This window comes from Diceros bicornis, chromosome 2 (assembly GCF_020826845.1).
Source record: "Diceros bicornis minor isolate mBicDic1 chromosome 2, mDicBic1.mat.cur, whole genome shotgun sequence".
In the NCBI taxonomy this organism is placed as follows: Eukaryota; Metazoa; Chordata; class Mammalia; order Perissodactyla; family Rhinocerotidae; genus Diceros; species Diceros bicornis.
Window position 1 is genome coordinate 44,541,276 of NC_080741.1, and position 25,656 is coordinate 44,566,931.

Genomic DNA, 25,656 nt, shown 5'->3' on the forward strand with positions numbered 1-25,656 from the left:
CAGCTAGCGCCTGGAGTTGGACCCCCTTCAAGCGGCCGCACATCCCGATAGGCGCCCCGGGACGCGCAGCCCTCTCAGCCTTTCCACTGAACACCGCCCTCCCCCATTCCCCTGTCACATTCACCCACCATCCACCTTATCACCGCCGCCACCGCCATCACTCCAGTCTCGGTTGCACCGTCTCCAGCCGCTGGAAAGAGGGCCAGGCAGCCACCTACGCTTGGTCCACAAGAAGACGCGCTCCCGGCGTGCGGCGCCGAACCCGCGCCTCATTCTAGGGACGAATGAGCCCTTAGGACGCGCAGTGGAGGCAGGCTGGCCCGATGTCACCCAGGGGCCGACCCGCCGAGCCTTGTAAGCGAGATACCAGAAGCAGGCGGCCCGGGTCCAACCTTTCCCTGGACCTCAGTTTGCCAGGCTGCAAAATAGGCAAGGCAGGCGGAGGAGGAAGTCTCCGGTTCCTTTTAGGTCGGATGCGCAGTCTGGTCCCGCGCGCTAAGAACACACCTTCCCTACCCGCGTGGGGGCGCTGGAACCGCGGCCCAGCCTCCCTCGGGAGGTGCCCGGGCCGAGACGCGCGAGGGCGCGGACGCGCCATCCTCCTCGGAGCACGATCCCCCGGGTCGTGAAGGACTGGGGAGCCCAGCCGGTGCAGAGTGCGCCCTGCCAGGTCGCCTGAGCTCAGGGGAGGCACCGAGGGACCCAGAGTCAGGCCTCACTCGCGCCCTCGCTTCTCTCGCCGGGCCTCTCGGGAGCGAGGAATGAGTTGGGGCGATTGAAAACGGATCCAACAACGCGCCCCAACTACTCTGGGTCATTTGCAGCACAGGACCCTACGCAGGCCGCAGCCCCCAGCCTGGGGGATAAGTGACATGTCCTGTCTCCTAGTCCAGCCCGCCCGCACCAGCCCTCTCAGGCGCAGAAGTGGGAAATGGGGAGCCTGGCGGGGAGGCCTCCTGGAGGCGGTGGCTCTGAAGGTAGACGTAAAGAGCGCCCTGCGGTGGGAGTGAGGGGGCGTGCGGGAGTGGGGGATCGCAGCCAGGCGCTTGGAAACGTCGTCAGCCCAGCAAGGAAGGATGGGGCGTATTGGGGATCGAGATTCCCGGGGATGCGGTCCGAGGGGGCGAAGGCTTGGCAATGCCTGGCGACTGAGGACTGACGTGTGGGAGTGGCGGAGGGAGTGCACGGACTCCCGCTGGGGCGCCCCCAGCCCCGCCCCACACCTGCTCGGCGGCCCCGCCTCTGTGGATCCATTGGCTAGACCCGCCGCCCGTCAGACGAGCCCCCGGGGCCCGCCCCGAGCGGCGACTCTTAGCGCTGGGGCCACCGCGGCAGCGCCACTCTGCCAGGCTCCCCGCCGTCGACCGCGCGGTGCGCCGCCCGTCCGCCCATTACGGGCGCCGGGCCGCCCGCAGCGGGCTCGGGGCGGACCATGCGCCCGCCGACTCCGCCGCCAGCCCGCTGGCTATGCGTGTTGGCCGGCGCCCTCGCCTGCGCCCTCGGGCCCACGGTGAGTGTTGCTCGCTGGGCCACCCGGAGCCCCGGCAGCTGGGGGTGGAGTGGGGGCGGCGGGAGCCCGGCCGTCTGTGCGCACGTCTGTGTAAGGGGAATAAGGAGCGCGGAGCACCGGGTCTCGCCTCCCCGCTCCGCCTCGGACCGGATCTAGACCCGAGGGGTGGGGTCTCGGTCGCGCCTAGTCGCTCCCAGCGCAGCCCGGAGCCGGCTCCGCTCCGCGATCTGGGGCACTCGCGGAGGGGTGGCGGGAGAGAGGGGGCTCCAAACCCGCCTTCTATGTCGTGGTTGCGGGTGTGCGTGGGGTGGGGAAGTCAGGGCCGAGGACTGTGGTCGGATGAAATGGAAGGTCTAGTAGACAGTGGGTGGGAGGGAGGGAGGCTGTGAGGGTCGTCGTTGTGTGCTGTGCCCCTCTGGAGGTGTCTGTGGGGCGTTGTGTGTTACGTGTGGGAGTGACGTCTCAGCAGCAGACCCAGCGCTGGGGACCTCCAGACCTGGGAAGGGGCTTTTGGGATCAGGTGGCTGACAGGCAGACCCTTCCTGTGCCCTTTCACTGAGCAGAGCTGAAATGTACGGAGCTCACGGTGGAAGGTGGTGGGCAGGGAGGGGTAGGGGATGGTGCTTATAAGGAAGAGCCAGACATGTGCTTGGGAAAAGCTGAACAGGGAGCAAACAGCCAAAAAGCAGTGGCCTCCCTCTTCCTCCCACTTCTGCTTCATCCCCACATGGGTATGTGTATGCCCCTGACCCATGTGTGCTAGTGTGCCCCATGTGTGGGTGTGCCCATGTGTGTGTTTGTGGATGGCTCACCTGGGCTGCAGGGCAGATCTTGGTTGAGGCGGGAGATGGCTGGATCATCTCCCTATAAGATTAGAGAAGACCTCAAGACTCACTGAGTCTACCCAGGCCCATTTTATAGATGGGCAAAGTGAGGCCCAAAGACACCTGCCCCCCACCAGTCAGACCTGGACTGAGGTTGATTTTCTCTCTACCCCTATCCTAGGACTTGAGGAATCTGGGGTTGCTGCTGGTGGGTGGGTGCAGCATATTGATGATTTAGTCTCTTCTATTCCATGATTACCTCTCTTACCATCACCTCCACCAGGCCAGGAATCTGTTTCCATCTAGCTAATGTCTTGCACACCCTGGGGATGAGGAGCTCATTGTCTGTCCTGGAAGCAGACCTTTTGACAATTGGCAGGAGCCTCCCCTCCTCCCACAGAGAACCATGGGACCCACCTCCTGAGCACTGGAAGCCTCACCAAGTTCTGGCCCTGAGGCCACAGCTCTGGCACCATGTACAGCCCCTGAGTGTCACCGAGCCTCCAGGCCTCTGGAGTCTCCCACAACCCTCTGGTTCTCCCAACCCTGGGCTCCAACCCCTCAAATTCTCCTTGGATGAGCCAGGGACCTTGAGACCACCATTGGCACCCCAATCCTCCATCCCTGCAGGCTTCTCAGCCCAGGGGCAGAGTGGTTTCAACGGGGCCTCCTCTCCTGCTAAGTCACATCTGCCCCCTACCTCCTGAGACAGTCCAAGGCTGGCTCCTCCAATCCCTACCCTCCCGTGTCTTTCCACATCTTATTTAGTTCCCAGCTCCAGCTCCTCCTCCAGACAGCCTTCCCTGATTGCTCCAGCCCACTCAGCCCTCCCCCTTCTGACCCCACCCTTCAGCCCTACTCACCTCCCAGCCTTGGCTCTTCTGACCATCCCGTGGGATCAGAGGCTGAGGTCCCTCACCCTCCTGTGTCCCCCACAGCCCAGTGCAGGGCTGGGCCCAGAGGGAGGAGACTCACTCAGGACTGGGTGAGGGCAGGCTAGGATGAGGGGCCCCCATTTCCCTCTCTACTGCTCTCTCCTCCCCACCAGCCACCACTTGCTCCCACACTGAATGGACACCAGGCAATCCTGCTCCAGCCGGACTCGGGGGTTGGAGGGGGGCTGGTGTTATCAGAGTCATAAAATGGCAGCTGCAAAGTTCAGTTTGAAGGCCCAAGGCCTTATCACTGCTGTTTATGGTGCCCTGACCTCAGCATGGGAAGGGGAAATCTCTGAACAGGGAAGCAAAAAAAAGGAAAGAAAACCTCCAGTGTCTCAGAAGAGGAAGTGTGCCCCAAGGCCACCTGTCTGGCCTTCCACTGCCCCTACCCCCTGGACAGCAGGCACTGGGGCTCGTCATTGGTAGGAGAACTGCTCAGGGCAATGCCCAACCCTGGGGTGGAGGGAGGGGTGTCACGGGGGAGGAGCAGACCCAGGCCCTGCCCTGGGAAGATTCTCAGGCTCTGGGGTAGAGCAGAGCCAGCGACTCAAAAGCCCAGGGCTGTGTGGGGTGCAGCCTCCCAGAACTGGAGCAAGAGTCACAGAGAGGAGCAGTCAGGGAAGGCTCCCTGAAGGAGGCAGGACAATGCCCTGAAGAGTTCAGCCGAATAGGCCGACTTTCCCCCTGAGACCATAAACACCCTCAGTTGGCAGGACTAATGGGCCTGACCCCCAAAGGAGGAGGAAGCCCCAGCTCCCCCCAGAGACTGGGGTGGCCTAGAGGTCGGGAGGCTTGGCTTCTCTAACTCCTCTCTGAGGCGGGTTGCTGGCCACCTGCTCCTGAAGGCCTCACCTTGCTATAGGCATCCCGCCCTGGCCATCTGCTTCCAGCCTCTCCAGAGGCTGTCCACAGCTGCCCAGGCCCCCCTGTGGGCTTTAGAAAATACGGCTGCACCGGGGTCAGACCTCCTCCCCTAGTGAAGGGACGACCTCACGTAGGCCTGCCCAGGGCTCCCCAGGGACTGTGCAAGAAGAGCGAGCTCCCCTCGGAGGTGTGCACCCGCCCTCCCCGGTGCCCTGAGTCTCAGCCTTCCCTGATGCTTCTGGAGCTTCCCGGAGAAGCCTGAGCTGGGGCTCACCCCGCTCCGTGGCAATGGCCAGTTGCACTTGAGAACGTGTTGCCTGTCCGTGGAAGAGCCTCAGTTTCCTCATCACAAAAGTCAGGGTGAGAACCCTTTTCCCAACATGCAGGAGAAATGGGAAGAGAGGGCTGGCTGGAGGCCAGCTCCACCCCCTGACGGGCATCATCGTCCCCCTGAGCCTCACAACTCTGAAACAGGCTTAGTCTTCCTGTCAGGAATTCTGCGAGACTGGAAGGAGGTGAAAGTGTTGTGTGAACTGTGTGACAGGGCGTTCCTTCCTCTTGATCCCCGGCTCGGGAGCCCTGTGGATCACTATTCAGCCCTCTCTTGTCCCCACCTGCCCAGGGGTCCCCAAGGCAGGCAGGAGTCCTAGGGACATGGCAGTGTCCTCATGAGGTAGCCAGGCAATTTGGGGGTTGAAGCTCCAGGCCCAGGGCAATGGGTCCTCTCAGAGAGAGCTGGGTGATAGGTGATGGGCCTTCTCACGTGGTCAGAGCTTCAGTGGCAGTCCAGCCTGGGCCCAGCCTGCCACTCGCCTGGGCCCCTCACTGTGGCCTCTGTGGCCATGGATGCGGGAATGGGGCCAGGGCACTAGATGAAGCCCTGTCCCCTTCTCCCTGCCCCTTCTGCTCAACCTCCCAGACTCTGCCCTCTGCCGTCTGACTTCCCAGCACAGAGCAGTTCTCCCTGCACCTGGGAAAATATCCAACATGTGCAAACTCTCACATCCCTTAGGCGTATTTCAGAAGAAAAAGAAACACGGTTTAATCTCTCCACCACATTATAGGTTTTTTATTTTGAAAATTTTCCAACATATTAAAAAAACTGTAGACTGGTATGACTAAGATGGCCATACCCATTCCTTGGAGTAACATCAGCAAAATGGCAGTACAGGAATTTCTAGTACTCGTTCCTTTCCAATTTCTAGGTTTGACAATTATTAACCTTAACAATTAATATTTGCATCATTTGCTTTTCTGGCCGAAGTATTTTAAAATAAATTATAGACATCATGACCTTTTACGCCAAATTATTTTAAGATGCATCCCTAAAACCAAAGGACATTTTCTTTTTAACTATGGTACCATCATCACAACTAAAAAAATTAACCGAGCTTCCTTAATGTCTAATATTCAGATATCCCCAAGCAGCATTTAATCAAGCACCACAAGATGAGTGGTGATATTATCAGGACTTTTGGTCTTATTGCAAGGAGCTTTCTTGCCTGTGTCGTGGTGGGACTGTACAGTGAGCTGGCAGGGTGGGCGAGGAGAGCAGGGGCCTTGAGCAGGGTGGGTGAGCCTCTAGCTGGGCTTCACAGGACAGGGCCCAGTCTGTATTTGCACCTCCTCTCATGTGGCTCATGATGTGAGGTCCATATCTCTCAGGAAGTGCCTCCTGCTATCTGCAACAAGTTCTTCCTGCACATCTGGTCATCAGAGGTCATCAGAGGGAAACAGTTCACCAACCAACCCCTGTGTAGCAAGAACTCACAGCCTCGTGGCTCCCTGTGCTAGTGCCCAGCCCTCTGCAGGTGGCCCCAACACCAAAACCACCCACAGACACCGTGTTTGTAAACTGAATCCTCTTTCCCCCGGGGTGCCCAGCATGACTTTCAAGGGGCAGAGGATTTAAACCTGAGTGCCTACTGTCCCTGCTTTGCTGACTATCCCCACAGTGATCCTCTGCAGAGAAACCCTGAAAGCCTTCGTGACCCTAAGTAAACCTTCCAAGGGTTCACTTACCCTTGGAACCAAGAAGGGCCCTTAGTGGCATCAGGCTTAACCCCAGGCTGACCGTCTTTGCACATATTCTCCTAATAAGAGCCACTGTCCGGGTACCACTCTGAGCTGTAGAAGGTTCTCTCTTGCCCCAACCCAAACCTGTATCCCCAGGTCTTCCCCGCTTTTTCACCCACTAAAAACCAGTTCTCATTCTACCTTCCTACTACCCAGAGCTCAGCCTTCTCCAAGGCGGGGTGTGGTTGGCAAAATTTGGATTTGCAGAGAGGGGAGGTTTTGGACTATTGGCAAAAGGATGTAAAAATATAGGAAAAGGAAGAGAAATTAGACTGCAGTAGGGGGTGAGGGAAACTGCGAGACCCAAGCCTGTTCTCTGGTGGGCATGGCTGCCACTTGTTAGGGGGTAGGGCATTCAGGCTGGCCGGGGTTATGCAGGGCGTTAAGGCTGCGTCTAGACTGGGGTCTGGGCATTGACGGCAATGAGCCTGGCATGAGGGGCTGGGCCAGGGCTTTGGCAATTACTGCTAACCTTTGTTGGCAGTCAGTTAGTGTCCTTTACATGTGACCCTCAACACAACCCTGGAAGTAGGTGGTGCTGTCGTTGTCCCCATTTGCCCAAGGTCACCCAGCCAGGAAGTGGCAGATGGGCTGATTCTGGAACCTGTGGACTTAACTAGGCTCTGCTGTCTCACTAAGAAGAGCTGCTTCTTCCAAAGGGGCCGTGGCATGCCACGTGCTGCTCTAGCACGTTAGAGATAGCTTTTAATTAGTAAACTGACAAATCTGAAGTGACAGCTCACAGAATTGTCACTCACATGTACACCTATGTAGCTACTACCCCGATCAAGCTTTTACACATCCCTGTCACTCCAGCAGGCTCCCACATGCCGCTGCCCAATAAGATGAGGTCTTATTTCAACTTCTTTAGTGCCCTCTGCGGAGCTGGGAGCATGTTTCTCCTCTTTTCTGTGACTTCTGGATCCCATGAGCTACCTTATCCTCCTATGCCCCCACCCCTCCCCCCTGCCCTTTTCTCCTTTACTCCTTCTCTCCTCCCTGTCTGCCTCCTGGACTACAAAATCCATCTCCTTACCAATTCAAACACAAATGCCAGAATGAAAGGGGTAGCTGGGAAGCTAGGTTGTGGTCCTGTGTGACTTTGATCACACTGCTTTCTCTCTGGGTCCTCAGTTTCCCCCTGTGTCTTTTTGTTGCCCTGTTATTTCAATGGGGGGGCGCTTAAATAAACCTTGGAATATGAGATGGTAATGGGGGAATGTTAAGTGGGAGCACTCCTGAGTCCCCTCTCCTCTACTTCCCATTCGCCGGCCTCCTCCAACCATCCCCAGCAGGAAAAAAGAGCCCTCCTTTGACAAACCTCGGAAGCACAAATCATCCACAGTAACTCCCAGTGCTCAGTAATTTGCAGACAGGAAGTTCTTTCTCCTGTCTCACCTAATCCAGCCTGCTGCATTTTAGAGCCCTCTCAGAGACGAGCTGTTTCTCAGAGGGACTCACGTGCTCCTACTGCACCGCTTCTGTCTCCCTCTGCTCCTCCTGCCATAGTTCTCTGGCCCCGGATGAGGCTGGGGTGTTCTGATTTGAGGCCAGTAGCTGTGGCCTCAGACTTCTCTTGAGGGGATTGGGTATGGCCCACAACCTGAGCCAGGCCCACCCTGCCTTGCAGAGCCCCTAGCGTCTAAGAGCTACAGCTCTCAGCATCTTCACCCTTCCCCCCGCAACCCTAGGCTTTGCCCCAGATCTTGGGAGCCCCACATGGAGAGAACACAGGGTTTTCTCCCAGCCCCTCACAGTGGGGATAGAGAGGAGGGGGCCCAACCAAGCAGGTGGAATTGACAAGCCTTGGTTGATCCCTGCACCTACCAGAGACCCAGGATTCTCCTGCCAACTCTCAGCCAGTCACCTCCACATCCAGCCAACACCACGGCAGGGGAAACAAGAGGACCAGGGCTGAGGGATGCTATGGACTTCCTCGCTCTTGCCAGGTCCCTTCTTCCAGGCTCAGGAACTCCTGTCATAGAGAAGGTGTTGGGGGCCCAACCTGGCCTGAAATTCTCACTTCAACCCAACTGCAAGGTCAGCTGATTGTAAGCTCACTTGAAGCTCAGCCCAGCACAAGAACTGGTGAGGGTTTGGGAGAAAGCCCTGTTTTCTTTTCTCCACGTGGGGCGTCAGAAGACAAGTTGGGAGAAGCGAGCAGTAGAGGGATTAGGAAGGGCCTTGAACACCAGTTTTGAAGTGTGTGCTTTGATTCCTAGGCCATGGGGACCATCAGAGATTTGAAGCAGGAGAGTGAGGATGGGGGTACACATCTTACAAAGATCTCTCAGGTTGCAGGTGGTGGGGCTGAAATCTACTGCACCAGTCCAGGCAGGAGCTGATGAGGCCTAGCCCCTGCCTACGTCTCCCAACTTATCTCCTGGTGCCTCCAGCGCCCTCTGCTGCAGCCACACCAGGCTTCTTGCAACCTTGAATGTATTAGGCATTTTCATGCCTCCATGCTTCTGTACACACTGCTCCTACTTTCTGGAATGCTCTTACTCCACCTCTAATTGTCAAACTCTTACACATCCTCAAAGGCCCGCCTCTATTACCATTCTCTATGAAGCCCACACCCCAGCTATATCCTACCCTGGAACCCTTCCCTGGATCTGGCTGGGAATTTTCCGACTTGATGTGTCTGGAGTCCAGAGGGATAATGAGGGTGTTTAGAATAGGGAAATAAGTGGAAGAGGAAGTCCAAAGTCTGTCTGAATTCCTCAGTGATAAGGGCTAGAGGGAGCTGCCCTGGCGTCGTCCCCCAAAGGGCAATGGTTCACCTGATGACCCAAGGCGAGGCTGTGGAGAGGGATTGATGCCGTCCAGACTAGTGGTCAGAGACCCAGGTCCCTCCTGGGAATGTGCATTTCTGGGTGACTTCAAGGCCCTCTTTGCGTCTCTGTTTCCTCTACTCTTCTCCAGACGGGGCCCAGCACTCAACTAAATTGTGCTGAAGACAGAGCTCGTCTTCCAGGCCACCCTCACTTTATTCAGAGGCACTCCAGGCTCCTGGCTTACCCCGAGGGCTCCTGCCCCTCCTCTGTAAACTGCCTATCAGGAAAGGCTTTGTGGCTGTGCTGCTGGGGGAGCAGAGTTGGCTAGAGAAGTTGACCCAACACCCTTCCACCCTCAGAGAACGGCAGAGGGAAGCTGCCAGGAACCCTACAATGCCCTCAGTGATTGGAAAAGAAATATCTCTTGGCATACAGCATGGCCACAGCCCTGGCTTAAGAGGGCCTAGCAAGTGAGGGGATCTCTTGTCCTGTCCTCAGGGCACAAGTCTGGACTCTTTTAGTTACAGGGACAGAAAACTCAACTGGCTCAAGCCGTAAAGAAAGATATAGACTCATGTTGCTGGAAGCAGGGCTGGTTTCAGACATGGCTGCATTCAGGGGCTCAGACAATGTCAAGAGGACCCAGTTTTACTCCATCTCTCTATTCTGCCTTTAGCTGTGTGGCCTTCATCATTGTGTTCCACTTGGCAACAAGATGGCAGCAGTAGCTCCAGCCCCTGCATCCTTTGAGGTTTCCAGTCCAGTGGGAAAGAACAAATCCTCTTGCCTAATTGCTTAATCCAAAGTCCCAGGAATGAGGCTCCTGGCTCTGAGTAGCCTGACTTGGGCCATGTGCCAGACACTATGGCCAGGAATGCTCTGACTGGCTCAAGTCTGATCTCCAGGAAGAGGGTTCATCGGAACCCCATGAACTAGGAGTGGGGAAGGAGGTGGTTTCCAAGGTAGAGATGAGGACTTGGCACCAGAGGAGGGTAAAGGATGGTAGAAGACAGCAACAACAGATGTCTACAACCATCCATCCTCCTTTCATGCCGTTGGGTGATAAGAGGTAAGAATGGGCAGGAGAGCCAGGCAAGGCTGGGAAGGGGCCAGAAGGCAGAGTGAACCCTGTTGTTGGAGGACAGTGGGGCTGAGAATGTACCCTGGGGAGAAGCATGCTCCAAGTAAGCAAGACAGGCCAATAGCGTGACATAAGCCGGGGCGGCCAGTCCCCAGATTCCTCTTTCAGAGGCCACCTCTGGGATCCTTCTGGCCACCCTTCTTTCCATTCTTGAGCAGGATGAGCCAGCCACAGATCCCTTAAGACAGAGCATCTTGAGTGTTTTGGTCTGGATAACCCTAATGGACAAGAGGGAAGCACGTGACCCCAAAGAGAAACCACAGTACAACATTTCCTTGAAGTCTCATATCCTTTCTTTTAAACAGTTATACAAATAACTGCATCCTGCTCCATAATAGATCTGTGTTACTTTCAATATACGAGTTTTAAATGACTTACCAGCTAATGTCTTTACCCCAATTGGCTGGTAAAGTTAATGGTCCAAGATGGAACCCATGTTCACTGTGTGACTTCCAGGCCCATGGCATGTGAGTGAGTGAGGTCTGGGTGCCGGGAGTCTGAAAGACATCCTGGACGAGGAGGCCTCCCCTTGGACCTGGGCTAGGTCAGCTGTGATGCTTAGCTGCAGATGGGAAAGTTGGACTATGGGGACCGCTGTGACAATGAGCCTCCACGAAAGCCTTCAACAAGGGATGAGAGAGCCGTCGAGGTGGAAGAGACTCAGCTGTGTGGCCTCTTGGGCACTGAATTGTCCAGCTTCAGCTTGGACTCTCCTCCTTCCACAGCAGTGGAGAGCTCACTGGCACTTCAATGGGGTCAACTCACCTAGAACACTGGTCAAAGTCACACCCTTAGTGACTGCAAGCCAGACAGGGACCCCCTTAAAGGAAGGAAATAAGGGGAAACCCCTCCACTTATGCTCTCCCCACAGCCCTATTGCAAGAGCGCTTTAAGTCAGCAGGGAAAGTGGTTGAGGCCCATGTAGCCTACAGGGAAACTGAGGCCCAGGGAAGCTAGGACCTTGTCCCAGGGTGGGAAGGACAAGTTGGAATAGACACTGAGATTCTCAGATGCCGGAGCAGTCTTGCTGGACTCTCCCTCACGACTGTGATGTTCTCTTCCCTAGCAGAGAAAAGGAAACTGATGTGGGGTTGCCAGGAGTGGCAACCATTTTCCTACAGCCAAAGAGACAGAAGCTGCCTCCAGCCCAGTGGTTCCTCCATGGAGCCTTCACCCATCCTTCCCCACTCAGTGGCTTCCAGACCTGTTTTTTTTTTTTTTTCTTGGCTGTTCCTAGGCAGTCATCACCCCTACTCACGTGTCAGCCCCAGTGCCAATGTCACCCTGGCACACAGGTCTGGCCCCACCCCTGATCCCTGGCCAGGGTGAAAGGGAGGTGAGGGGAGAAACTTGGTCTTTCCCATCCTTTCTCACCACCTTCCAGAGGCACAGGAGCCCTGGTGGGATCACAAGACATTCTAGAGGGGCTTCTCTTACTTCCTTAAACTTCCCCTGCTTATCAGATCTGCTATAGCTTGAGTTATTCAGAAGCTAAGACGGAGGCAGGTGAGGTCTGGGAAGAGGCCAATGTCCCCTTCCCAGCTAGTGACCCAGGGGACTGAGCACAGGCTCTTAGAATGGGGGCAGAGGCTGGAAGATGCAGCCAGACTCGTGGATTCCTCCCAAGCCTGGCCCCAGGAACTGGAGGCCAGGGTCCAACTCCCATAATGAGGTAGCACAGCTGGGCCCCACCCATCCTGGAGACTGAGGCAGGGACAGACAACTCCCAACCCTCCCATCAAGCTGGTGAATGGCAGAGTCCAGTGGGCCAGTTCTGGGCTCTAAGGAGAGGCCCTCTCCCATCTGTCCAGGGTCATGCTACCCACAAAGAGATAAAGTTGTTACAGCCGCAGCAGTGCTGGGGGAGCCCCCAAGAAGCCGTGACAGGGTCTTCAAGGCAGACCAAGCTTTGGGGGATAATGGACAAGTTTTGGGTTAGATCCAGGTCAGGGTCAGGCTTCAGTCTGGGGCTGGGATTGGGATTCACTCTGGAAGTTGGATCAGTCCAGGGACGGGGCCAAGCAAGGGCCCCACGCTCCTGGAGTCTGTGGACGAGATGTGAGCCATGGACGAGGCTGACAGGTCCCCTCCCTGTCTCTGTCCCCCAGGGCAGCTGGGCAGCTGGGCTGCAGCGGGAGGAGTGTGACTATCTGCAGATGATCGAGGTACAGCACAAGCAGTGCCTGGAGGAGGCCCAGCTGGAGAACGAAACAGCAGGTGAGGCCCCAGTGGGAAGAGAGGTGCTGCAGACCCAAAGAGCCCCATTTTTCCTCATGTCACGAGCCCAGATCCAGGTCACATTCATTCCACATTTGTTGGAGGGGGACAGCACTAAGGAGCTGCTGGGTGGTAAGGAAAGGATGCTGGGAGAAGTTGGGGAGCCAGATGGAAGAAAGAAGCAGCTAACAGGCCTCCACGTTCCCATCACCCACTCCAGGTCTGGGGAGCTCCCAGCTGTTAGCTGAGGAGAACATACTAAGTTAGGGTTCTGAAAAGTGAGTGGAGTGAACTCTGTCTTTGGGGATCCCTACCCCTCTTCTCCAGGAAGAGTGAAGATGATGTCCATGGCTGCCAGCCCATCCAGGATGGGAGGCCAAGGCACTGCATGGTGGGGGCCTGTGACAATGAGGTCCTCTGACCCAGGCCAAAGAAGGGTTGGGATAGCTCTCTGGTGGGAGCACTCCTGGGTCCGGTGTCTCAGCCCCTGACGTAGTTGGAGCTGAGATGGGGAGAACTGGCCCCAGAACACCACACTCCAGGAATAGGCATTGTACTGTCTTAGCATCTCAGAGGGAGAGCGGAGGACTTTCGGTGACAGTATGTGACCGTCAAAGGGACCACATGGAAGCTCAAAGCCATCTTGGCAGCCTAGAGCAAGAAGGGGCACCAGGCTAATCTGCACAGGTCTGGAATACTCCCCACAGGAGGGAGAAACTGAGGCCTAGCTCCTTCCTCCCAACCCTAGGTTCTGCCAGCCACCACAACACCCAGAAGTGATGTGGCACACACACTGACCTCCCCAACCCAACCTACCCTCAGCAGGCCAGATGAACCATCAGCTCTTCATCCTGCTGATTACACAAGTCAAGGTCAGACTCAGAGGCTGAGCATATGGGGGCCCAGCTTTTGCTCAGGGGGTCTGAGGGAGCTCCAGCATGGCAGTGTGAGGGTGGTGCCAGGGGCACTGTTAGGTGACTTGGCCTGGCCGTCAGATCAAATGACAACACCCGCTCCTCTTCACCCCCACCCTCTATGTGCCCACACCTGGCTCAGCAGTTCTGGGGTGAGAATGGGAGGAATTACAGAGGGCTTCCTTCCAAAGGTGCCGCTTGAGCCAGACTCGGAAGGGGCGGACAGGATTCGGAGAAGCAGAGAGGCTGGGAAGGTGGGAGGCGCCAAGGCAGACTGCCCTCTTGGGAGTGGGGGGTGGGTATAGGGCTCGAGGCTAACTGAGAGGGAGGGGGAGGGCTGGAGGCAGTGAGGAGGCTGTGCCTGCTCTGGGCCTCCCTCCCAGGTCACCCCCCTGAGGCTGAGTTTACAGTTACATAACAGCCTCACTCAGGAGCAAGGAGCATCTTTATGTCCTCCTGGCTCCCCAGTCTCCTGCCACCTCTCTGAGACAGACAGTTATGTAACCCCTACCAGGTCCCTCCTTCTTGGCCCTGGTGCCCAGGCTCTCTGCCTCCTGCACCATAAGTGAGTGTGTGTACCCTCACAGATGGGCTTCACCTCCCGAGCTCGGCTCTCAAGGAGGGAAGGCCTCCTGTCTCTTGGGGCCCTGAGACCGAGGCCTGGGTCCAGGGGTGGCCAAACCTGCCTACTGTTCCTATGCCCCACCTCAACTCACCAGGGCAGGGAGGCAGGGCCAGGCTGCAGATAGGCCTCGGCAGGCCCCAATGGCGGGATCGTGGGCAGCCTAAAGAGGCCCAGACCCCAGACTCTAGGTCCCACTGCGGCGCCTCCCAGGCCCCCAGGGCAGGCCACCCTCGTGATCCCAATGAGGTCATTACTGGCACAGGGTACCTGTCAGGTGCCAACACCCTGTCACCAGGCAGCCAGCCTGGGATCCAGAGGAGGGCAGGTATGGGTCTGTGGACCGTGAGTCTGCCCATGACCTTGTGTGGGGCTCTGTGCATGTTCACACACATCCAGGTGTGTGCTCCTGGCCCATGTCTGTCCGGGGCTGTTTCTGTGCCTCTGGGGTCTATAGCTCCGTGTCTGACTCTGAGTGTCTTTGTGTGTCAGAAGCCTGTGTCTGTGTAAGCCTAGACATGCCTGGAGGTGTCTGCCTGCTGTGTCTCTGTGTGATGGTTTGTGTGTGCTTGTATCTATGAGTGTGAGTGTCTATGGTATGCCCAGTCATGTCTCTGTGTGTGTGTCTGTGAGTTGTGTGTATCTCTGTGCCTGTGTTTGTGTCTGGTCTTTCCATGTCCAAGTAAGCATACATGTCTGTATGTTTGCACATGTGTCTGTGGTTCTGTGTGCCTGGGAGTGCTTGTCAGTGTGTGTCTCTGCACACACACGTATATAAAATGACACAGCAGAGGCCCCCACCCTGCCTCGCCATCCCCCACCCCAGGCTCTAGCTTGGGCTTTCTTTCCTGTTGAGGTGGCAGCCCCTAGTAGGCACACACAGCCAGCCTGGGCTCTGTGTCTCTGTGGGCCTGGTGACACGGGGGGTGGGACCTGTGGGGCCTGGGGTAGGCACACAGAAAATACTCCCAGGGCCCAGCCCAAGACAACAGACCCTCCAGATGACTAGCATTTTCTCGGCTGTCACCCCCTCCTCGGCTTCCTAACCCTGCTGCCTCCTGCAGGAAGCTTCCCTGACCATGTGGCCCTCCTGGCCTCTCTCCCCTGGCTCCCCTGCCCTGCTCGCTGGCTTGCACCCCAGCACCAGTTCTCAGCCCAGCCCTAGTGGTGCTGAGATTCCTTGAGGACAAATGTGGCCTCCCCGAGGGCAGGGCCCCGTCTCTCTCTTCTCTGTGCCATCGCCGGTGAAGCGGAGCTCAGGGCCAGACATCCAACCCCAAATTTACTCCCCGAACTGTGCTGCAGTTAGAGATCCAGAGAGCTCAAAGTCTGGCGAGGACCCTGGCACAACAGCCGGCCTACAAAATAGGGTGTGCCCAGCGCTGTCAGAGAGGGGTAAACAGAGTCCAGCAGAGCAAAATTCCCAGAGAAACAGCGTCAAGCCCAGCCTCCAGCATGGAGGAGTAAAAGCTGGAGAGGGAGCATGTGAACAGGCTGCACCACTCGCCAGCAGTGTGTCCCTGGGCTCGTTACCTAATTGCTCTGTGCCTCAGTTACCCATCTATAAAATGGGAGGGTTAAAGAAGTTATTTATTTAAAGAGAGTAGAACAGAGCCTGCCACATACAACGGTTACGTAAGTGTTTGCTGATATTATTAACAGGGTCTTGAACCGCTAGCAGGATTTGACTGGCCTGAAGGGCCCCGACGTGGCCTCTAGAGAGGCTGGCACGGGAATGGAGGAGGGACTGGGAGCCAGAGTGAGCCACAGAAGCCTCAGGACAGGTGGGGCGGAAGTGTTGGGGTCCCTGAGGAAGGGAGGCTGTGCTCTCTGACCAGGCCCCAGGGATCCAGGTGTTCTCAGCCTTCAGCTGCGGGTGCCACCTGGCTGCTGCAGCCCCAAAAGATACACCTCCCCGCTGTGGGCCCACTCAAGTGCTAGAGTCCACAGGCTCTTTCCTAAGTGGGGACATCCTTTCACCTCTTCTTCCCAGGCCCCCTTCTTGGGAACTCATGAACCTTCGGACCTGGGCTGGGCTGGGCTTGGCCCAGATGCCGTTGACTTTGGCTCAGGGGTTGGGTTTCCTGAGCAAATCTATGGGACTGGCAGGGTTGCAAAGAGACAATTAAACTTCCCTCAGGGAAGGGGATCCAGAAGAGTCCTAGTCACTCTGGGACCTCTGAACAGGCAAAACCATGGCATTTGCATTTGCCTATTAAAGCAGACCCCTAGGAACCCCACTGTGCCCCCTTCACCAGCCGGACCCTCAAGACTAGTAGGTACACAGCGGAGAACACAGCCTGCAATGCAGGGTTTTCTCTGAACCGGCCCCCTCCAACCGCCATCCCGTCACAATTCACAATTCGACTGAGTTGGGGTCTCTGGGTTGCTTTGTGAGTTTTGTGAAGACTCCTCAAGAACTAGATAAACCCCAATATACCCATCACCCCATCATACCCAACACTTCCTTTTTATAACAAACATTTCCTAATGCCTCCTTTACCATGATAAAATGAAATTCAGGATACACGCATGCATTTTTTTAAAATGCTGTTCTAGTTGTAAAAGAAAAAGAAAGCAATTTATAATAAAATACTCTGTACATATTCAGGCACAATTACACTCAAAGATAAGAAGACATAGTCTGAAGGTTGTACCTATAAATATAAATCCTGGGAAGGTGAGAGCTATAAATGTGGATTGATATACACCATGGTTGCATCACTGACTCAGGTGTCACGGGCAGCATTACTGTAGGTTACGTGATTTTCCAAAACATTAAACAACTCTTAGTAAAGTTCAGAGCACAAACAAGCCCAGCCTCCTCTCCTTGTACTCAGTAGTTGCATTCCTGGGAAATGCATGTATGTTAAACCTGTGCAATAAGGACCTTGTGTTTATATGTAAAGTGGAGTAAGAGTCTACGCTCTGATCATTACAAAAGGTTTTCACCTACACGAATGCCCAGCGGCTCATTCGAAAGCCTTGCAGTTTATCATCATGCGGGAACCTGCAGCCAGTCTGCCTGGCATCCCCGTACCTGCCCATCAAATGCAGGGTGAGGTCCCCAATCTCTGCAGCAGACCAAACCCCCACCACTGCTTGACACACCCCCAGGGGGCGCTCTGTCCCTCACTGAGGACCATGGAGCTGCAGTCATGCCTTCTTCTCCCCCGTCTCTGTCAGGACGGGCCCTGGACAGCCTGGGCAGGGCAGTGCCCCCCACCCCCAGACTAAAAGCTCCTAGAGGTGGGAGCCTGGAGGAGGAGAAAGAGAGTGGGTGCCTGTGGCTGAAGCCCCAAGACTGGAGGCACCTGGTGGCTGTGCTGACCCATGTGTCCTCTGCCTTTACCGCACAGGCTGCAGCAAGATGTGGGACAACCTCACCTGCTGGCCGGCCACCCCTCGGGGCCAGGTGGTCGTCTTGGCCTGCCCTGTCATCTTTAAGATCTTCTCCCCCATTCAAGGTAAGAGCCCTAAGTTGAAGCAAGGGAGCTGGGTGGCCCAAGTGGGGCCAGCTGGAGTGGGGACCTGCCTCTCAAGAAAGTGAGAAAGCAAAGGAAAGTGGTCAGAGGGGCTGGAGCCATCAAGGAGGCTTCCTGAAAGAGGATGCGCTGGCACGAGGTCTTTGAAGGACTCATGGGATTTAATCAGCTCTTCACCTAGAGATAAGCATGTGGGAAGGGCTCACTAAATATTTGCTCAGCAATTGATAACTGATTGACTGACAGACACTTGATTGAATTATGGCTCCTGTGTTCCCATTGTCTTGGGCCGATCGTGATTGAGTCTTTCGTTACCTGGAGCTGATGGCCTTTCCGGTTCCGTGAAACCACTGCATGGCTTTGCTTATGTAAACACCTTGTCATGTTCTGCCTAAATGAACTTTCATATAGAGGGCAGAAGAGAAAGGGGGGAGCCTCTTGAGGAAGTGGGCTTTTCTGCTACTGAGTGATTAAAGAGTCTTGCAGCTTAATCTATTCAGCCATTCTTTCATTCCCTGAATGTTCATTACACTCCTACTAGTACGACAGGCACTGGGCCACATAAACCTGGGGTCGGGCGGGGGGATAAAACAGCCACGCTGTCTGCCAGCTCAGAGCTAACGTTCTAGTTGGAGAGACATTTAGCAAGAAAACAAACACAGGTATCATAAATGGTAAGCAGTGCTGGGAGGGAGTGGGGGGGGGGTGCAACATAAGGCAGGTGTTCAGGGACGGCCTCTCTGAGGAGGTGATACTTCAGCTGCTGTCTGAAGACCTGGGGTGGGAAAGAGCCACCACGCAAAGATCCTGGGTGGGGGGATCATTGAGAGAGAGAATCCACTCCCCCCGCCCCCCCGGGATGAGACCTAAGGAAACTCAATGGAGGCCAGCTGTGTCTGGAGCAGAGCGCTCAGGGAAGGGAGGGACAGGTGGGCGGGGGCCAGACTGTGCAGGCCTTGAGGACTGACTGAGGACTCCGGCTTTTTCCCAAGTTCACTGAGAAGCCCCTGGGGGTTTTAAGCAGGGACCTGACATAGTCCAATTAAGGTTTTTCACTGATAACTGGTTTCTGTGAGAAGAAAGTATTCTAGGAATGCAAATGGGAAGACCCAACTACAAGGCAGGTGAGAGATGATGGTGATTTGAACTTGGGAGAAAGCATGGCAGAGGAGAGAAGTGGGAGACTGGCCTATGGAGGTGGTGGGGGGTGCAAGGGGGAGGGAGGAATCACACGTGCCCCACCTCAGGTCTAGGTTTGATGAGCTGGGGGGAAGAGAAAGCTGGATGTGGTGGGAAGAACCTAGGGAGCAGCAGGTCTGGGGTGGGGAGGACTAAGGGAGGAACAGGTCTGGGGTGGGGAAGTTTGAGGGAGGAGCAGATCTGGGGTGGGGAGGGTTGATGAGGAGCAGGCTGGGGTGGGGAGGATTGAGGAAGGAGCAGGGCTGGGGTGGGGAGGATTGCTAAGGAGCAAGCTGGGGTGGGGAGGATTGATGAGGAGCAGAGCTGGGGTGGGGAGAACTGAGGGAGGAGCAGGCTGGGGTGGGGAGGATTGATGAGGAGCAGGGCTGGGGTGGGGACAACTGAGGGAGGAGCAGAGCTGGGGTGGGGAGGATGGAAGGAGGAGCAGGTCTGGGGTGGGGAGGATGGAGGGAGGAGCAGGCTGGGGTGGGGAGGATGGAGGGAGGAGCAGGTCTGGGGTGAGGAGAATTGAGGGAGGAGCAGGTCTGGGGTGGGGAGGATAGAGGGAGAAGCAGGTCTGGGGTGGGGAGGACGGAGGGAGCAGCAGAAGCTAGATAAGGATTCAGAGGGTGAGTCTTTCTAGACTCTTGGGTATCTCTCACTCCAGGTGGCCTTTTCTTCCCTGGACCTCAGTTTCCCTGTTTGTAAAGTGGGCACAGGTAGTAGACCAAATGGTTTCTTTGGGATAGGCCAGTTTTGCCCCCAGTGCTCGGTGTTGCGACCTCAGCAGTGAAGGAGAGACCCTGATGCCCTCCCCGAGGAATCTGGGAGCAGTCACCAGGGTGCCATATTCCAGGCCGGCACCCATCTAGCCCAGCCCTCCTCTAGGGGAACCCAGCACCTGAGCGGGCAGGAGATGAGTTCCTCTGGCAGGTCTCCTAGTGTATCCCGTCAGCAGAGCCTGGCAACTAGCCTTCTCTTGGATCCCTGGAAGCTCCTGCTAATTGTGTTCCTCCCTGACACTCTGCTAATTGCATTCCTCCTTGACGGCTCATCCTTCTGGCCCTGCTGGAATTGTCGAGGCAGCTCCTTCACTTGAGAACCTGGACTCCAGCCCACTGTCTGGCTAACCCTGAGGCTGCCAGCCTCAATGGGCCCACACAATGCCTTCGTACAGATGAGAAAAAGGCAGCCCTTCCTCAGGCGGAGTCAACCTCTCACCAGAACCCACCCAGTGGCCGAATGAATATGAAGTAAATTTTTGCCCCCGCTGTCCATCAGCCAGCTGCCCTTGTGCAGTGAACAACCTGCACAGCTATACTCGACAGCCCTAGTTTCTGAAAATGATGGAGAGAAATAGGAGAGTGGGTTAGGGGCTGAAAAAGTAAGGGAAAGAGGATGTGTTTTCCTGGGCAACTAGATGAAGAAAGTGTGAGCAACTGACCTTAAATTTCAAAGAGGGACGTTTGCAAGTAAAGGAAGTGCAGGGTAGGGATGATGCCAACCCCAACTCCTTGAGTAACAGAACTGGGGAAAGGAGTGTCCTTCCTGGAAGGGCTGGAAGGGACCTACAGGGAAAGCTGAAGAAACTTTGTAGAAGATAAAGATGGTACAGAGTAAGAAGTCATCTACCCAGACTAGGTAAAAGCCCAGGGGAAGGGGGTTAGCCAGGGAAAGGATTGCTTATCAAAGTGCCAAAGCGTTTGTGGGGCCCAGTCCTTTAATTCGTGGTCTGTGTGTGTTTCATCTGTGGTCTTTTTACCTTCAAATATATGAAGAGACTTTTTTTAGAATAAAAAATAGGGTAGCTATTTTGGTTGAGAAAACTCAACATACAGTCTACGTTAACTGTGTCTGTGGGGTCTATGGGACACCTTCCCCCCCACCCCCACCTCCCCCACCCCCCCACCTGCATCATGAAGCCATAAATAAGAAAGTCTTGATGCCACCCTAAGACATTGACCCTGGCTGGCTGGGACGGGGCGCCATTGACGGGATTTCAGCAGGAGGGCGCCATGGGTAGGTCTAGGTTTTAGAACAATCCTTCCAGCTATCTCAGGGTGGGGAGCAGGTTGGAGCGGGCAGGAAAGCAGGAAGACCCATCAGGAGGTTCCTCCCTAATTCAGGGGAGATGAGATGGTGGTGGTGTTGAGGAAAGAGAGGCTGGGACAGGACTGGCGACTGATGGGGGAGAGGAGAGAGGAGAGTGGGGAGAAAATGATACCCCGATTTCTACCTCCAGTCTCTGAGTGGTGCTTTTCACACAGAGAAGCCAGGGAGGAGTGGTGGGGTGGGGAGGCCATGACTTCTTTTTGAGACATGGTGAGCGAGAAGAGACTGAGAGAATGGGGCAGTCCTCCCAGCACGGGGTTAAAGTGCCTTGCCCCTCCCTCCCACCCTCCATGTCCCCCTCTACACACACAAGGTCTGCCAGTTCCCAGGCCCAGACTGGGGAGAGGCTCTTGGCTGCTTCTTGGGGTCCCATGGTGACTGCCTTTGAGATCTACTCAAGAGTAGTTCCCTTCAGGGCAGCCAGGGCTCCAGGGGACAGGGTGCCCCTTCAGCCACTGCTGGGAGCCCAGAAAGGTCTGGAGTCAGGCTGACCTAGGTCTGCATCCCAGGCCTGCTGCTTCCTTGTTGTGTGACCACGGATGAGTCACTCAACCTCTCTCAGTCTTGGCATCCTCGTCTTTTAGTGGGACTAATGATAACTCCTGATCACTAGTCTGAACACATTAATGTTTGCTCCCAACAAACACAGCATGTGAAGCTGCTGTGTAGACGCTGATGGGACACTCAGGTTCACTAGCTTAATTCATGATGATACCAGGTGCCCACTATGTCCTGGGCATGACCTCATGGAGCCCTAGTCTCTCTGGCGAGTGGGGAGCCCAAAGCCTGAGGTGTTAGTGTCCCAGCTTCAAGGCTGGCTGATTCGGCCTTGGCCCTTTTCCAACTTGCCCCAGCCTAGTGGGGCAGTCCCCACAAGAATCAGATCCTGGGAGGGGACATGGCCTCAGGGCCCACAGTGAGCTCCTTAGATCTGGGACTGAGGCGGGCCTGCAGTTTGATAAGGGGCTAGTTGAAGCCTCCAGGCCGGCCAACCCCAGCCGCAATGAGGGAAAGCTGAGGGGCTGAGTAGGGGCAGCGTGAAGACTTTTCTCTTCTCGTGTGCTGGGAGCCTCTTGCAGCAGTGTGGTTGGTAGGCCTGTGCAGGAAAGGGCTGCCAGGGCAGGAAAGTGGCCCAGCCCAGTACCCATTCCTAGCAAAGTCCCTCCTGCCCTCCTCCGGGACCTCACAGTACAAAGAGCCCCAGCTGCTCCTTCCTGGCTGTCCCCCCAACCTCTAGCTGTCCCTCAGTTCCTCATCCGTAAAATAGAGAGGTAAGAACCTCTTTCAAAGGGTGGCCAGAAGGATTTACAGAAATAGTGACTATGGGATCACTTGGTATATTCTGAGCACACAGCAGAGTTTGGAAATATTAAATGAACATGCACAGTGACCCTCCGCGAGCTCACAGGACAGCTTGACTCCTCCTACAGCTCTGTACCTGGATGCCCGAAACAAGTCACCTCAGTGCAGGTGAGGGCAAGGTTGCCTGGGAAGACTCTGGGGACCACACCTGCTCTACCCCGTCCTCTCTGTCTGGCCTTGGGCAAGGGAACCAACCTCTTGGAGCCTCACTTAGCTGTGAAATGGGATTACCTTCCTCATTGGATGGTTGAGGGGATTCAATAAGATACCGGCCTGAAGTGCTCTGTACAGTACTGACACGTGAAAAGTTCTCCAAACTTGTTGTGACGAAGCTGATGATGGTGATGGTGGTGATGGTGCCAGTAAGAAAGGAGCTAGGGGCAAGGATGTTGGGACCCATCTTCTTTCTTGTCTCTTCCTCACTCCTCACCATATCTCTTTCTCTGCTTCTCTCTCCCTCCCCCTCCTTCTTCCTCCATCCCCTTACCTCCTCCTCTTACCTCTTCTCCTCTCTGCCTCCTCCTCTCTCCCTCTCCTTTCCTGCCTGCTCTTCCCCTCCTCTTTCCTCCTCCTCCCTTCCTCCCACCTCAGCAAGCCTGGCCGGCCAGCTTTCTCCTGGACTCAGGGCCTCTTGACTGAGTCCTGTGATCGGGGAATGCGGATCTTCTCTGGCACACCCATTTTCTATTAAACCTCCCTCCCTCTCAGGGAAGAGGACACCTCCCCAGGGCTGGAGAGTGGGGATCCTTGGGGGTACCCCTCCCCTCACATGGCCCCATATTGGTCCTGTCCCTTTGCTGCAGCTTTGGGCCTCCAAGAACAGGGGAGAGTGACGTGCCCGGGAGCCCCAGCCTCAATGTGGCTCAGCCCCAAGATCCTGCCATGCTGTGCTGCCTGATTCCGCTTGCACATGCCTTTGCCCGGGCAGATTCCCCTGCCAGGAACTCCCTGCTTCTCCATTATGAGGATTTCAGATCTGTGCCCTTACTGGGTGTCCTCCAACACCCACCCACCTCATGCCTCACCTTTGGTCCCTCTCCAACAGCATATCTGAGCCCCACCGGGTGTGGAAGGAAACCCAGGCCCATAGGCCCAGGCAGGCTGACCGAGGAGGACTGGGTAGGCCTGGGCCCCTCACCTCAGCCAGAGGGCTGCTGTCTGTACCCACAGGACAAAGAAACCATCTGCCACACCAGCTCCTGTGGCCCAGTGACAAGGGTCAGCGTTTAGCTCATGGCAAGGGTCAGGGATCATTCTATGCCAACGATCCAGGCAGTCTGTGACGAGAATCCATTTCTGTTGCACCTGGGTCCAGGTTCAGATGTGACAAGGGGCAGGACTGAGCCCAGAAATGTCTGCTCTGACTGTCATCTGTGACAGAGGGTCCCCTGGCAGCCCTGGAGGGGCTGCTCCCTGCCCCAGGTTCCCCTGGGATGCCCTGGGTCTCTAGGTCAGGGCAGCTGGACCCTGACGCAGCAGGGGTTGGTGGGCGTAGGTCTGAGACCATGCCTACTCCACGGATGTGCCCTGCCCCCAGCCTCAAACTCTCTCCCCTCTGCCCTTGCCCTCTGCCCAGGCCGCAACGTGAGCCGCAGCTGCACCGACGAGGGCTGGACCCCCCTGGAGCCTGGCCCCTACTCCCTTGCCTGTGGCTTGGATGACAAGGCATCGGGTTTGGACGAGGTGGGCCTTAGTGCAACCCCCCGCCCCCCTTAGCCTGCTAGGCTCCTTCCGCTCTCTCCCACCCAGGGGTGAGGTTGCCGTCTGCGTGGGAGTTAGGACTCCCGGGCTCTGCCCTCCTCGTGCCTCCTCCGTCTCCAGGCCTGCATTTCTGGGGGCTCATCCCCTGGCTCCCCCGACAGGATACAGGAGGGAGCTTTCATGAGGAGGCTCACAGCAGCAAAAGCTGAAGCAGCACCCCCAGGCCAGGCCACCCCACTGCCAGGGGGGAGCCTTGCTCCAGCCCTGGAGATGGCAAGGCTGGCAGATACCATCCTCCCTGTCATGTGCAGAGGGGAAACTGAGGTGCCGATCTCGGAAGGAACCAGCCGCAGATACCCAACAGCCAGTCAGAGATAGGGACAGGGGCAGGTCCTCAGCCCCAGGACAGGGATCTGCCCCAAAGCAGGTGAAGCATAGGTGATCACTGTAAGGATGTGGGGCCAGAAGCCAGGTAGGGATACTGATGGGGAGGCTGGAGTGTAATTGGAGTCCTCAGCTGGAGCCCCTCGCTGCTTTGGTGTGCGAATGCACGTGTGTCTGTCTGTCTGTCTGAGACGACTCCTGTCCCACCCCCAGCCACCCCTCTCAGACAGGGCTTTCACTCCTCTCAAGAGAACAGGCATTGCCTCAGAGGCCTTCAGAGCCCACCAGATCCTCAGGCAGAACCTAATCCCCTAAATCCTGCTTCACCACTTGCCTCTCTTCCAGCAGGGCATGGGAGGTAGAGAGGAAGGAGGGGCCTGCCCAGTGACCGTTGCTCTGCGTGTGTGTCCCTGGGGAGGGCATCCGGAGGGGGCCAGCAGGAAGCCCTTGGTTCCAGCTTTGTCCTGCCTCCCCAGAAAGGCCAGATTGCCCTCATCCTGCTGATGAGAGCCCCAAATGGGAAATTACCCCCAGTGTCTTCTTTACCCTTCTCCATTCCTTGTGTGCCTCCCCTAACCACACGGTGAGGGACCCTCCTGTCGGGGTCTGAAGGGCAAGCAGTCTTGGTCCTCTAGGATGCTGAGCCCAGGGTTGGCACAGAAGGGGTGCAGACACATGACTGAAGAATGAACAAATGGACAAATAGAAACTGTGAGGTCTTTGCTCCTTCCCTCACTGTTTCCCTCATGAAGAAGCAGAGAGAGGGGGTTGATTCAACCCCTGCCCCCACCCTGGGAAGCAGTCCTGTCCCGTGTGTGGAAACTGGGGGATCAAGGGGTCTGGGGACCGAAGGGGGCTGCTCAGCTGCTCTTGGGAGCCTTGGGCCTCAGCCTCCTCATCTGCCAAGGCAGGGATGAGAGGCAGGGTGTGTAGGGCATCCCGCCTCTGCCAACACCCCCTAGGTGAGCCCATCTCATCCCCTACCCGGGATCCTCACCCACCTCCCTCTAGCAGCAGCAGACAGTGTTCTACAGTTCTGTGAAGACCGGCTACACCATCGGCTACAGCCTGTCCCTTGCTGCCCTTCTGGTCGCCACAGCCATCTTGAGCCTGTTCAGGTGAGGTCCAGCCCCAGCAACAGGCATCAAAGCAGCCCTGCCAGGTCACTGCCGTGCTGAAGCCCAGCCTGGCCCAGGCATGCTCTGCCCGCTTCCACTGTCATCCCCCAGGCAGCACACAGTCCCTGCCCCAGGCCCCTTGCCAAGCCAGCCTCCCCTAGAGACAGCAGGTTGCTCAGAGTATTCCACCTGTCGCACCCTAGGCCCCCACAGGATGGCCCTGCACCTGGGAATGAGGCACCAGAGGGTGGGGCCTGTGCTCTGGAATGAGGCACCTGGAGGCCAGACTGGGAGCTGAGAGCTGCACACGGGGATGGGATGCCCAGGAGCAGGACCTCCACTTCGGGGCACGGCCTGCACTTGGAGGCCACATGCTCCCCCTGCCCTACCCTTGCTCGGAGCACTGGACAGTGTTGGTTGGGATGGGGGCAG

The 25,656-nt window shown here is 56.5% G+C and overlaps 1 protein-coding gene across 1 annotated transcript in view; it reads left to right on the top strand.

Moving 5' to 3' along the window:
* Window positions 1-1,428: 1,428 nt before the first annotated feature.
* VIPR1 (vasoactive intestinal peptide receptor 1) overlaps window positions 1,429-25,656 on the top strand; it is a 33,164-nt gene continuing 8,936 nt past the window's right edge. The window contains exons 1-5 of the mRNA XM_058555791.1: window positions 1,429-1,510; window positions 12,239-12,347; window positions 17,243-17,350; window positions 23,598-23,704; window positions 25,121-25,224. Of these exons, the coding sequence (XP_058411774.1) occupies window positions 1,433-1,510; window positions 12,239-12,347; window positions 17,243-17,350; window positions 23,598-23,704; window positions 25,121-25,224 (506 nt within the window). The 5' untranslated portion in view covers window positions 1,429-1,432. The remainder of the gene's footprint in view (window positions 1,511-12,238; window positions 12,348-17,242; window positions 17,351-23,597; window positions 23,705-25,120; window positions 25,225-25,656) is intronic.